Source organism: Chlorocebus sabaeus, chromosome 1 (assembly GCF_047675955.1).
Source record: "Chlorocebus sabaeus isolate Y175 chromosome 1, mChlSab1.0.hap1, whole genome shotgun sequence".
Lineage (NCBI taxonomy): Eukaryota > Metazoa > Chordata > Mammalia > Primates > Cercopithecidae > Chlorocebus > Chlorocebus sabaeus.
Genome location: NC_132904.1, coordinates 21184944 through 21198704, shown reverse-complemented (window position 1 = coordinate 21198704; position 13761 = coordinate 21184944). Strand labels below are relative to the sequence as shown.

The 13761-nt window shown below is 43.4% G+C and overlaps 1 protein-coding gene across 1 annotated transcript in view; it reads left to right on the top strand.

Annotated features, from left to right (window-relative positions):
* The first annotated feature begins 4603 nt into the window (after positions 1-4603).
* ACCSL (1-aminocyclopropane-1-carboxylate synthase homolog (inactive) like) overlaps positions 4604-13761 on the top strand; it is a 96456-nt gene continuing 87298 nt past the window's right edge. Inside the window, exon 1 of the mRNA XM_008000993.3 lies at positions 4604-4758. Within this exon, the coding sequence (XP_007999184.1) occupies positions 4737-4758 (22 nt within the window). The 5' untranslated portion in view covers positions 4604-4736. The remainder of the gene's footprint in view (positions 4759-13761) is intronic.

The window sequence follows — 13761 nt, the reverse complement described above, 5'->3', positions numbered from 1 at the left end:
GGAATGGGTGAGCGGGCGATGCACACCACACTGGCCTAGGCTTGCAGACTGTGAGCATGTCGCTCCCATGTGCTTGTTCTTGCCAAAAGACAGAACAGGGGCATATCCATGGCCTGACGTTGACCAAGCAGGACGAAACGCCTAGAGATCCTCATGACGTTGAGCTGCCTGTGGATGTGGAATGTGGCCTCAAGAGGGACTGCTAGCTGTGAGAGAAATTAACTTCTGCCTTCCTTCCAAACCAGTGCATTCCTGCTGGGTCTCTTGATTATAGCAGTTGGAATTAGCCTAACTGATGCAAAGCCATTTCCCTCAATCTACGTCCACCCAGGAGGATGTTCTCTGTCAGCAGAGGGGCATGGGGAGTGATGCAAGATACACAGGAAGAGTCCTGGGCTGGGACTGGGCCATGCCGGACCCTAGCCCTGGCTCTGCTCTGCCCTTGCTGTGTTGCTTTCAACAAACAATTTCCCGTCTCCTTCCCTGAGGGGCCTCCCAGCTTTAAGTTCTGGTAAACCTATCCTAGAATCCTGGCCCTCAGTGAGATGAAGGCAGGCAGGGTTTGTAGAGACCAGGCATGCATGCATGAAGGGGGAAACAGAGGCAGAACCTTCTCTTAGACCCCAGCACCCCCACCCCATTCCTCTTCCCAGACTTGGGGAGAGTCCCAGAAACTCTGGGCTGGACTGTGTGAATAATTCATGCCAGACTCAAAATAAAAGCCTGAGCCCCATTCCACAGGAGGCTTGCGACCCCCATCAGTGTGCCACTGCCCCACTGCCCTGCTCCTGCCCCCACCAGGAGCTCTTTGGGACCAGCTGGCTGGTTTGTAGGTAACCTCTGACCTCCCCTCTGGCCTTCTAGGGGCATTCGTACAGTCCTACCCCCTTCCACCATTGCCCAGGATGTGTGAGACATTCCAGGAGAGGCCGGCACCCAGGAGACTGCTATCCCTAGCCCCATGTCCCATAACACCCATCTTATTGTCTGTTGTATGTGTTCTGAGGTTTATCAATTAGCTGCCTCTAGTCTACCATGGAATGCAAACCCCATAGAAAGTAGCTGAGCCCACTGAACTTGTTTTGGGCCATTCCTTTTCTCTTGAATTTATTTATATAGATATTTAAGGCTATGACTTTTCCTCCAAGTACTTCTTTCACTATATTTGATTTTTACTGCCTTTTTTTTTTTTTTTTTTTTTTTAGGAGACAGAGTCTCACTCTGTCACCCAGACTGAAGTGCAGTGGTATTATCTCAGCTCACTACAACCTCTGCCTCCCGGTTTCAAGTGATTCTCCTGCCTCAGTCTCCCGAGTAGCTGGAATTACAGGCATACACTACCATGCCTGGCTAATTTTTGCATTTTTAGCAGAGATGGAGTTTCACCATGTTGGCCAGATTGGTCTCGAACTCCTGACCTCAAGTGATCTGCCCACCTTGGCCTCCCAAAGTGCTGGGCTTACAGGCATGAGCTACCACGCCTGGCCTGTTTTTTTTACTGCTTTAAAGCAATACTGAAGTTTGTCTTTCCTCTTTGACCCAAAAGTTGTTTAAATACTAGTTGTAATTTTTCCAAGTGGAGAAATATATTTCTATTCTGACCTAGTTTTTTTTTTTTTTCTCCTTGAGATGGAGGTTCACTCTTGTCATGCAGGCTGGAATGCAAATGCACGATCTTGGCTCACTGCAACCTCTGCCTCCTGGGTTCAAGTGATTCTCCTGCCTCAGCCTCCCGAGTAGCTGGGATTACAGGCACGTGCCACCACGCCTGGCGATTTTTTTTGTATTTTTAGTAGAGATGGGGTTTTGCCATGTTGGGCAGGCCGGTCTCGAACTCCTGACTTCAGGTGATCCACCCGCCTTGGCCTCCCAAAGCGCTGGGATTACAGGCATGAGCCACCGCGCCTGGCTTCTGACCTCATTTTTAAATTTATTTTTCTTTAATTTCATTGTGGCCAGATGTTTTCTGTAGTACTTTTTATCTTTTTGGGACATTGTTGAGATTATTCTTTGTGACCCTGTGAAAATTTCATGGCCACATGAAGATATGGTGTGCTTACTCTTTTCCTGTGTCAAGTCTGCCCAATAAATTATATTATTAAGTATTAATAGCCTCTGCATCTGTGATACAGACTAATAGATAGTCACTGCAATCTGTTCTCCTATTTTTCCTGGGGACAAGATTCGATTATATTTACCAACCCTTCTTATCGATTGGTGGGTCCATGAGACTCAGTTTTCTCCAACGGCATATGAGTAAAAATATGTGTGCTATTTCTAGACCTAGGTCTATGACTGTAAAGATGCCTCTTCTGCATTTCCTACCTTCTTCCTACCAGCAGCAACCCGGATAGGGTGGTGGTTCACTTGCTACCATGCTAATGGGGACACAGCCTACAGAGGTGGACTGAATATTTAGATGGGACCCACCTGCCTAGAATGCTTACCTCTTTCTACCACATGAAAAAGAAGAAATTCTTCCTTTGGTCATGTTGTTTTGTTTCCTCTCCCCTCTCCCCTTTCTGATGCAGGAAAATAGGCTCTGGAGGTAGAGAACATAAGGCCGATCCACACTTCAGCTATAACAGGAAATATCCTCTCCATAGGGCATACACTGAGTAAATGACTTTGTAACGTTACTTCGTCCTCTTCATGTACATAGGGCGTACCCCGGGTAGAGAGTATTTAAACTCACTAGAACTCTGTAACAGGGCCTTTGAGCCCCTATGCTCGGGGCTGCTCCCACACTGTGGAGTGCACTTTCTTTTTCAATAAATCCTTTCATCCCTTCTCACTTTGTGCATTTTGTCCAATTCTGTGTTCGAGATGCCCAGCACGGGGACACCTTCTACCTGTAGAATCTCTTCCCCTCCCTCTCTCCCTCCCTCTCTGTCATTCTCTCAGAGTCAACAATCTTTGCCCTAACAAATATAAAAATTGGTACTAAGAGTAAGGTGCTGCCCTAATGGAAACCTAGCCATCAGGCAGCAGGAAGACAGGTATTATAGGCTGGAAATCTACAGACTCTTGGCCAAATAATAGGTGAAATTCTCTCCTGCAATAGCCAGAAAGGGAGATCTTGTACCTTCCAAGGCTGTAAGTAAAAGAGGAGTTGGGAAGAGCTAAAAGGTTAGTGAGTATTGGCTGTTCCTTGTTCCTTTTAGGAAGGTATGCAAAGAAAAGGGATGAGGTTCGTAAGGACTGGCCGGATTTCACACAGAGATGAAAGGGAACAGTAAGTGTCTAGAGCAGTCGGGGCTTCTGGAGAATGAAAAAGCCAACTCCTTCTGTAAGCCAAACAGCAGAACAGACAGCTGTGGCTCCAAGTCTTTCTCAAACACTATCCCATTAAGCAAAATATCTGTCCAAGGGATCCCACCCCAAGGCAAGGATTAGACTAAGGGCATTGCTTCTCTCTTATACCTATTATTCAACATTTCTCAAAATAGCTGTCGTTAATGCAAGGAAAAAAGGCGTGGCTAAACCAGGAAGCAAAGAAATGAAGCAGACTTGAGAAATATGTAAGAAAATAGCATCCTAGCTCATGAAATGACTGGAAGCAAATAGACTTGAAAGCTAATAAATCTTTCTGGGAATTGTTTTTTTCCAGAGAAACCATAAAAGCCTGTAACTGTTTAGGCTCTCCAGATAGCCCTCAAGGAAGATGCATTTTCTGACACCCACTTCAGATGAGGATAATAGACAAGGGAGAATTATCCTGGCAGGGGGAGATGTTCTGGCTGCTCCGGTTTTGCCCAGAGACCACTCTGTATTGCCTGTGCTCTCTCTTCTGATCAGGGGTGTCTATTGTGGCTTTCTTTTTCATGTTCCTCCATTGACTATGGAGGCAGATGGGTGGGACAATGAATTGTCTTTTAGCTTGAGCACCTCTGAGCCTGTGGAGAGGTCTATGCATCAGATACACAGGGCACAGTAACTGGATGGATGTCGGTTTGTGCCCCATGGAGAAGGGTTCAGTGTGTTCTAGTCATAGTGAAATAAGCACACCTAGCTGTGTAGTGGCTGGAGGGATGGGCTATGGCAGAGATTAGTAGTCCCCTAAAATCTGTTCTTTCCCTTTTTCTTTTCTTTTCTTTTCTTTTCTTTTCTTTTCTTTTCTTTTTTTTTTTTTGAGACAGAATTGCTCTCTGTCGTCCAGGCTGGAGTGCAGTGGCACAATCTCAGCTCGCTGCAAGCTCCGCCTCCTGGGTTCACACCATTCTCCTGCCTCAGCCTCCCGAGTAGCTGGGACTACAGGCGCCCGCCACCACGCCCGGCTAATTTTTTGTATTTTTAGTAGAGACGAGGTTTCACCATGTTAGCCAGGATGGTCTCGATCTCCTGACCTCATGTTCTGCCCGCCTCAGCCTCCCAAAGTGCTGGGATTACAGGCTTTAGCCACCGCGCCCGGCCTCTTCTCTCCCTTTTTCAAGGCATGAAGCTAGACTATTGACAGCCCACCCAACTCCTTGCCTTTGGGTTTACCCAGTGACAAGCTTTGTCCAGTTACATGTCAGTGCAAGTAATATTTGTCACTCTGGATCCAGGCCCAAGATTACGGGCATGCCAACTCACAATCTCTTCTCCCTTCTCTCAGGAGCAGCTTGGATGTGGTGGTAACTTGGCTTCTACAGAGCAGATGTTAACATGGCCCCAGGGGATGTTAAAACTTGGGTCTCTGAACTACCGAATGAAGCAAAGCTGTCTGCTGTTCTGAATTGTTACAGGAGAGAAAGATGAAGTCGTGTTTTCTCTCAGGTACTGTGGTGCATGTTTCCTGTGCTACAGCAGAACCGCCTCCCCCTAACTACATATTATTCTTGCTTTACTGTTCCTGCGGTCCCCCCGTGCGAGGTGAATTCAAGTCTCTTACCATATGTATGCTTTTATTTTCCCTGCATTGCTATAATTAATGCCTGGTGAATGTGACAACTAGGTTATCTGTTGCGTAGATATTTATAATAGCTATACCTGCATTTAATTTGAGTGACACTATGATATATTACATTACTCCTTGCCAATGTGCTTAATGCTTTTTGGTCAGAATTGTATCTTGTTGGATAATCAAATCATGACATTTATTTTTTTATTTGCCTGGTATGCCATTGCTCATCCTTTTGTCTCCAGCCTCTTGAGTTTGTATTAGGTGTGTCTCCTACACACAGTATAGAGTTGGATTTTATTTTGAGATTTAATCTGAAAATATGTTTAAAAAACAATTAATTATAGATCTATAATAAGTAAAGAGGCTGAATCAGTAATATAAAACTTCCCATGAAAGAAAAATCTAGGGCTGTGGCCAGGCATGGTGGCTTACGCCTGTAATCCCAGCACTTTGGGAGCTGAGGTGGGCAGATCATGAGGTCACGAGATCAAGACCATCCTGGCTAACACGGTGAAACCCTGTCTCTACTAAAAATACAAAAAATTGGCCGGGTGTGGTGGTAGGTGCCTGTAGTCCCAGCTACCCAGGAGGGTGAGGCAGGAGAATCGCTTGAACCTGGGAGGCAGAGGTGGCAGTGAGCTGAGATTGCACCACTGCACTCCAGCCTGGGCAACAGAGTGAGACTCTGTCTCAAAAAAAAAAAAAAAAAAAAAAAAAAGAAACGTCTAGGCCAGATGGCTTCACTGATAGATTTCTGAAATCACTGATGATTTTTACCAAACATTTAAAGAAGATTTAACATCAGTACCCCTCAAAATCATTCAAAAAATAGAAAAAGGGCAACACTTTCTGACTCATTCTATGAGGCCAGCATTAACGTGATCAAAGCCAAAGACACCAAAAGACTACAGAACAATATCCCTATGAATCTAGATACAAAAATCCCCAACAAAATACTAGCAAACAAGTCCCAAAGCATATTAAAAGGATTATACACCATGACTGATGGGATTTATTCCAGGATGCAAGGGTGATTCAGTACAAGAAAATCAACCAAGGTAATACACCACATTAAGACAACAAAGGAAAAAAAAAAAACACCAGAGGAGCTTCTCAATTGATGCAGAGAAAACATTTGACAAAACCTAACACTTTTTCATCAGAAAAACACTCAGGAAACTAAGAATAAAAGGAAACTTCCTCAACTAGGTAAAGGACATTTATGAAATCCCATAGGTAACATCAAACTCAGTGAATGGCTGAAACATTCCCTCTAAGATCAGGAACAAGACAAGGATGCCTGCTTTTGCCATTGATATTTAACGTTGTACTGGAAGTTCTAGCTAGAGCAATTAGGCAAGAAAAAGAAATTGAAAGCATCCAAATTGGAAAGGTAGAAGTAAAACTATCTCTGTTCACAGAGGACATGATCCTATATGTAGAAAATCCTAAAGAAACAACAACAACAAAAACTCTTAGAGCTATTAATAATAAACAAATTCAGAAATTTTGCAAGGTATAATATCAACATACAAAAAGCAGTTGAATTTCTATATAATAACAATGAACAATCTGAAAGGGAAATTAAGCAAACAATTCCATTTATAATAGCATCAAAAAAAAAATACTTTGGAATAAATTTAACCAAGGTGGTGTAAGACTTGTACACTGAAAACTACAAAACATTACTGAAAGGAAATAAAGAACACCTGAGTAAATGGAAATGTATCCCATGTTCATGGATTGGGAGATTTAATATTTTTAAGATACAATACTCCTCAAATTGATCTAAAGATTCAATGTAATCCCTATAAAAATACCAATGGCCTTTCTAAAACTTTTTTTGCAGAAGTGAAAAAAGTGATCCTGTAATTCATGTAGAATTGCAAGGCACCCTGAATAGATAAAACAATCTTGAAAAATAATAAAATTGGAAGACACACTTCCCAATTTCAGAATCTACTACAAAGCTACAGTAATCAAAACAATGTGGTACTAGGATAAACATGTAGATCATGAACAGAATTGAGAGTTCATAAATAAACCCATACATCTAAAGTCAATTGTTTTTCTGATGAGGGTATCAAGACCATTTAATGGGTAAAAAATGGTTTCTTCAACAAATGATGCTGTGGTAGCTGTGTATCCACATGCATTTTTTTGTATATGGATATGGGCATTTTTGTATATGGTGTGGGCCTTGCCTCACACCATAAACAAAAATTAATTCAAAATGGTTCAAAGGTCTAAATATAAGAGCTAAAGCTATAAAACTCCTGCAAGAAGACATAAGGGTAAGTCTTCATGTCCTTGGATTTGTCAATGGTTTCTTAGATATAACAACAAATGCTCAAGCAACTAAAGAAAAAATAGATAAATAGATAAATTAGACTTCATCAAAATTAAAAGCTTTTGGTTGGGCACAGTGGCTCATGCCTGTAATCCCAGTACTTTGGGCGGCCAAGGCGGCAGATCACCTGAGGTCAGGAGTTCGAGACCAGCGTGGCCAATGTGGTAAAACCCTGTATCTACTAAAAATACAAAAATTAGCTGGGCATGGTGGTGCACACCTATAATCCCCGCTACTTGGAAGGCTGAAGTGGGAGAATCACTTAAACCTGGGAAGCAGAGGTTGCAGTTAGATGAGATCGTGCCACTGCACTCCAGCCTGGCCAACACAGTGAGACTCTGTCTTCTAAAAAAAAAAAAAAAAAAAAAAAAAAAAAGGCCGGGCGCAGTGGCTCAAGCCTGTAATCCCAGCACTTTGGGAGGCTGAGACGGGCGGATCACGAGGTCAGGAGATCGAGACCATCCTGGCTAACACGTTGAAACCCCGTCTCTACTAAAAAAAAAAAAAATACAAAAACTAGCCGGGCGAGGTGGTGGGCGCCTGTAGTCCCAGCTACTCGGGAGGCTGAGGCAGGAGAATGGCGTAAACCCGGGAGGCGGAGCTTGCAGTGAGCTGAGATCACGCCACTGCACTCCAGCCTGGGCGACAGAGCGAGACTCCATCTTAAAAAAAAAAAAAAAAAAAATTAAAAGCTTTCATGTGTAGAAGAGCATTATAAAGATAGTGAAAAAAAAAAACCCACAAAATGGGAGAAAATATTTGCAAATCATATATCTGGTAAGAGTCTCGTATTTAGAATATATAAAGTATTTAGAATATATAAAGAACTCTTACAACTCAACAACAAAAAGACAAACAACCCAATTAAAAAAATGTGCAAAGGACTTGACTGACATTTATCCAAAGAATATATATAAATGGCTTAAATATCCTGTGAGTTTTGTGCCACTGTTTGGTATTGAATATTGCTGGGACTAGTCCTTTTGTGAGTGACTTGATTGTTTTTTTTTTCTGTTTTGGCCTGGCCACTCCTCTGATAATTTTATTAGGAGTCTTGGATTTGACTGTCCTAGAACAACTTTCCCTGGCACATCTATTACCTTTTAGTTGGAATCACATCTTTGGTTTCAAGAAAGTTACCTTCTGTTTCTAAAAATTTATTGAATTTTATTATTTTGTTTTTCTTCTTTAGAGATTCCAATTATGTATATGTTGTCTCTATTTTGCCTTTTCTTCCATATTTATCATTTTCTCTCTAGGTAACAAATCCACTTTCTTCATTCTATCTCATATTCACTTTTTTATTCCTATCCTCCATTTCCATTACAGTGCTAAGTTCTCCTTCCAAGTGCATTTTCATTTCTGAAATTGTTTTGTTTGTTCTTGTACTTCATCCCTCAGTTCTTCCAGTTCTTTTTTTTTTTTTTTTTTTTTTTTGAGATGGAGTTTCACTCTTGTCGTTCAGGCTGGAGTGCAATGGCCCGATCTTGGCTCACTGCAACCTCTACCTCCCTCCCAGGTTTAAGCTATTCTCTTGCCTCTGCCTCCTGAGTAGCTGGGATTACAGGCACCTGCCACCATGCCCGGCTAATTTTTTGTATTTTTAGTAGAGACAGGGTTTCACCATGTTGGCAGGGCTGGTGTCGAACTTCTGACCTCAGGTGATCCACCTGCCTCAGCCTCCCAAAGAGCTTGGATTACAGGCGTGAGCCACCACGCCCGGCCTCAGTTCTTCCAGTTCTCATTTCATCTCCCCATAGTCTTTCTCTCCCATTTCTTTGCTGATTTGTTTTATATCCACTTTGCGGCTTTCCTTCACAGAGGTAATTGTTTTGTGAAGATTTATTAATCCATAGAACACTGTTTGGTCAGGTTTTTCATCTATTCCATGGTAACATTTTTTTTTCTCACCAGCGTTCTCTGTCTACCGGGCTTTACTGACCTTTACCACAATTTGCCTTTTTAGTATATTTGTATTGATTCTGTACTGACTCAATTTTTAAAATTATATGCCATTGAATAAGTTGGATTTTCATGCCCAGCTATTGGTAGAAGTTTCTTTCAGGGAATGGAATTTTGCCAGCACTTTCTGAGATCTGCTGCCACTGGGCTATCATGCTATTTTTTCTACACATATGTTGCCTCACCCACTCCAGCCAATCACAAAGAGGCTTCTCCATCTCTACCCCGTGCTCCTCAAATCTGTAGCTTGTGTTATACACAGGGGATCTCGGTTGATTATTATTTTAGAGCAGTGGTTCTCAACCAGGGGCGATTTTGCCCCTCTGAGGATATTTGGCAATGTCTGGAGACGTTTTTGGTTGTCATACTTTGGGGTGGGGGTTGATGCTGCTGGCATCTGGTAAGTAGAACCTGGGGATGCTGCCAGACACGCTACAATGCATAGGACAGTCCCCACAACAAAGAATTATCTAGCCCCAAATGTCAGTAGTACCAAGGTTAAGGAACTCTGCTTTAGGGTGAGACCCTGCAGGGTGAAAGTATTTTTGCTAGAGGTGTTTTGACATCAGCCACTTAGCAGTCCCCTACCCACGACGCCACACCCACACAGCCCTGCACCCCCCGCACCCCACAAGCAATCTCCGTGCACTTCCCCTTCGTGGCTTTTGTGTGAAACCTTTGCTTTTGCCCGTCTTTGTGTGTTGTTGAGTTTGTGGTTTATATAATGGAGTTTGCATTATTTTTCTGCTTACCTTTTTGCTTTTTGAACATCCAGGAAAAGAAGAAGGAATGTGCTGCCCCTTGCTTTTATTTTCATGCCAAAATCTCTGGAGGGATACTGTCATCTAAAACTTCAGCTTGAAATGTTTTAATGTAATCAGGGATTGTGAATTCAGGCTTCGAAACCACTGACAGCCCATCTGGGATTATGAATTCTCAGGGAAAATGCTTTTACCCTCAACTTAGTGCTGAGATTTCTTCGTAGATTCTTGTGGGAATGGCGAGAGGTGAGATTCACTCCTAGTTTTTCCCTAACCTGACAATGGAGACCGCTGGAGCTTCAGCTTTGTACAGGCAGTAGGATGGGGTCGCCTATCTTGGGTGGGCTCTGGGAAATGACTCCTGTGTCTCGCATCTCTATCAGCCTATGAGAAACAGAGCTTGGGCGCACATGATTTGGCAAATGCCCTCCAGGTCAAAGACCCTTCCTGCCCTGCCTACTCCCCTTAGATTTCTACTTTCACTTACTTTTTGGCTTCTGAGTGTTCCATACTTTCTTGCCAGATTATTAAGTAATTTAAAAATTTTTCTTATTTGAGACTGGGCACAGTGGCTCACGCCTGTAATCTCAGCACTTTGGGATACCGAGGCGGGCAGATCCCTCGAGGTCAGGAGTTCGAGACCAGCCTAGGCAACATGGCAAAATCCCATCTCTACCAAAAAAACAAAAACAAAAACAAAAACAAAAATTGGCGCAGCGTGGTGGCAGGTGCCTATAGTCCCAGCTACTCGGGAAGCTGAGGCAAGAGGATCACTTGAACGCAGGAGGTCAAGGCTGCAGTGAGCTGTGATTACGCCACTGCACTCCAGCCTGGGTGGCAGAGTGAGACCCTGCCCCGTCTCAAATAATAATAAAGAAAAAATTTAAACAATTTTCTAATTTAAAACAGCTTTTAAAGTTGTTTTCAGCATGGGAGGTCAGTTAGCATATCTCTTCCATTATACTGCCCCAAATAGAATCTCTGCCTTAACTTTTGAAGCCACTGTTTCCTCATCTCCAAAATGGGAATAATAACAGAGGTGATCTCAAACATTTTTTACGAAGATTAGTGAGGTAGTATATGCAAATCACGCGGAACAGTGCTTGGCAGTGAGTAAGTTAGTAGAAACTAACTACATTGCTAGCTTCTCCCCTTCTCTTCTTCCCAGTCTCTTCTCCCCTCCTTCCTTTCTCCCTGTGGTGGGAGAGAATCCTGGGTCAGTGACTCCCGGGTTCCCAGGGCTCAGCCCAGCAAGCCCTGCTGACTTCGGAGAGCCTGCCAGGATCTCACCTCCTGCCCACACCCCAGCTTCCCACTTCCCTGGTGCTGGTCCCCAGGGCCCTGCCGCTCAGCCTGACAGAGCTTTCTCTGTTTCCTCTTGTTATTTCCTCCCTCACTGGAAACGGGCCAGAAATAATGTTTCTCACTGTCAGCACCCGTCCTCAGCCAGCCAGAAGCAACTGTCTGCAGAGACGCACAACACCCCGAGTGACTTTCCAGTTCTCCATCAGATCTCTCTCCCCTACACACACCTTATCCCTGGCCCTCTCAAACAAGTATAGGGGGAGGGTTGGAGTTGTTCTTGATTTTCTTTTTTTTTTGGTAGCTTTTAATTTTTAAATGATTTCAGATTTAGGGCCAGGCTTGGTAGCTCAAGCCTGTAATCCCAGCACCTGGGAGACTGACATGGGAGAATTGCTTGGGCCCAGGAGTTCGGGACCATCCTGGGCAACATAGTGAGATCTCATCTCTACAAAAAAAATTTAAAAATGAGGTGGGAGGATTGCTTGAGTGATCCTCATTGTAGTAAGGATTTTTTTTTTTTTTTGGAAACAGAGTCTTGCTCTGTCTCTCAGGCTGGAGTGCAGTAGTGTGATCACAGCTCCCTGCAGCCTCGACCTCCTGGGCTGTCATGATCCTCCCACCTCAGCCAACCAAGTAGCTGGGACTACAGGTGCATGCCACCACTCCTGGCTAATTTTTTATTTTTGGAGAGACAGGGTTTCGCCATGGTGCTCAGGCTGGTCTCAAACTCCCGGGCTCAAGTGATCTGTCCACCTTGGCCTCCCAAAATGCTGGGATTACAGACGTGGGCCACCACGCCTGGCCTGTAATAAATATTCTGAGAACATACGTCTCATTCCTCCTCAAACTTCTACCTTATAGTTTTAGCAACCAACAACAATTCTTCCTGAATCAGTTGTTACTAAGATATTTGCCAATCTGTGATTTAAAAAAAAAAAAAAACCATCATTTTCTCTGCATGTTTTAGTCGGCATTCCAACATACTGAAGAATTTTCCTCCTCCCCATTTATTTATTTGTGCATTCATGTATTTATGTTGGTATGGACGCATGACTTCCTGTTTTATGTAACACCTTATAATTGTTACTGTCATGATTTATATTGAGACTTAAGTTGTCCTGGACTTGGTCAGTGGGAGCCCAGTAGCACTTTAAGCACCTTTTCTGCATCTAAGGGCAGGGCCTGTGTTTATTTTGGTCACTGCCAATCCTAGTTGCTAGCACAATACCTAACATATTCTTAAAGAATGAATGGACCCTTCTATAGAAAACTGCAATGATAATGGTAACTTCCATAGATTTTCTGTAGGAAGTAGATTAGCTATAACATATTAAGTTCTTAGAAAACCAGTAACATGGCTGGGCACAGTGGCTCACGTCTGTAAAAAACTTTGGGAGGCCGAGGTGGGCAGATCACTTGAGGTCAGGAGTTTGAGACCAGCCTAGCCAACATGGTGAAACCTCATCTCTACTAAAAATACAAAAATTAGCTGGGCATGGTGGTACATGCCTGTAGTCCCAGCTACTCAGGAGGCTGAGGCATTCCTGGCTGGGTGACAGAGCAAGACTCTGTCTCAAAAAAAAAAAAAAAAAGGAAAAGAAAAGAAAACCAGTAACATTAGTAGCTAATATTTGTTCTCCAGTTACTATGTGCCAGGTGCTGTTCTAAAACTTTGGCATGTATTTATTCATCACACTGATCCTATGAGGTAAGTAACATTATTTCCTTATTTCACAGAAGAGGAAACTGAGGCTGAGAGGGAGGAAGTATCTTGCCCAAGGTCCCTCAGGCAATAAGCAATGGAACGAGGATTTGAAACCAAGTCTGTCTGCTCCAGAGCCTGCATTCTGACCACTGTGCCATATTGCTTCTGACTATGTCATGTGAGAGGGACAGATAAACTATTGAGTATAAAATAGGAAGGATTTTGATAGATCGAGGCTGGAAAAACATAGGAGGTGCTACCCTGAGGGTGTCACACAGATGATGGAGTACAAGGTGTGAAGGTCCTGTCCCCTGAATTGTCCTCCCCACTCAGCTCCCTGGACATCATCTCACTGACCAAAGCTGTCCTCTGCTAGTGAGGCCCTTCCAACTCCTGTGCTGCTTTCCACCAATTCTGCTGCCTTTACCCTCCCTCACTCTGCCAATAGCTCAGGGTCACAGACCTCACCAGTGCTCCCTGACAGTTAGCTCCTGACCACTGGTCCTTGACTTTCACCATTGACCTTCTCTTAGCACGTACAACTGGTACAATTTTATAGTTATTTATTTTATTAGTCATTTTTTGTCTCTCTACCCTGATAGACTCTGAGCTCCGAGAAAACAGCATGTCTACTTTTGTCATCCTTACATCTCCTGGGTCACCTGACATACAGTGGTCACTCAGTAAATACTTGTCGACTGCATGAGTAACTACAGACTTTCCCTTTCTCCTCCATTCCTACATTGACTTTTCCCAAGAGTCCTGTAAGAGAGTGTCCCCAGATATAAAGAAT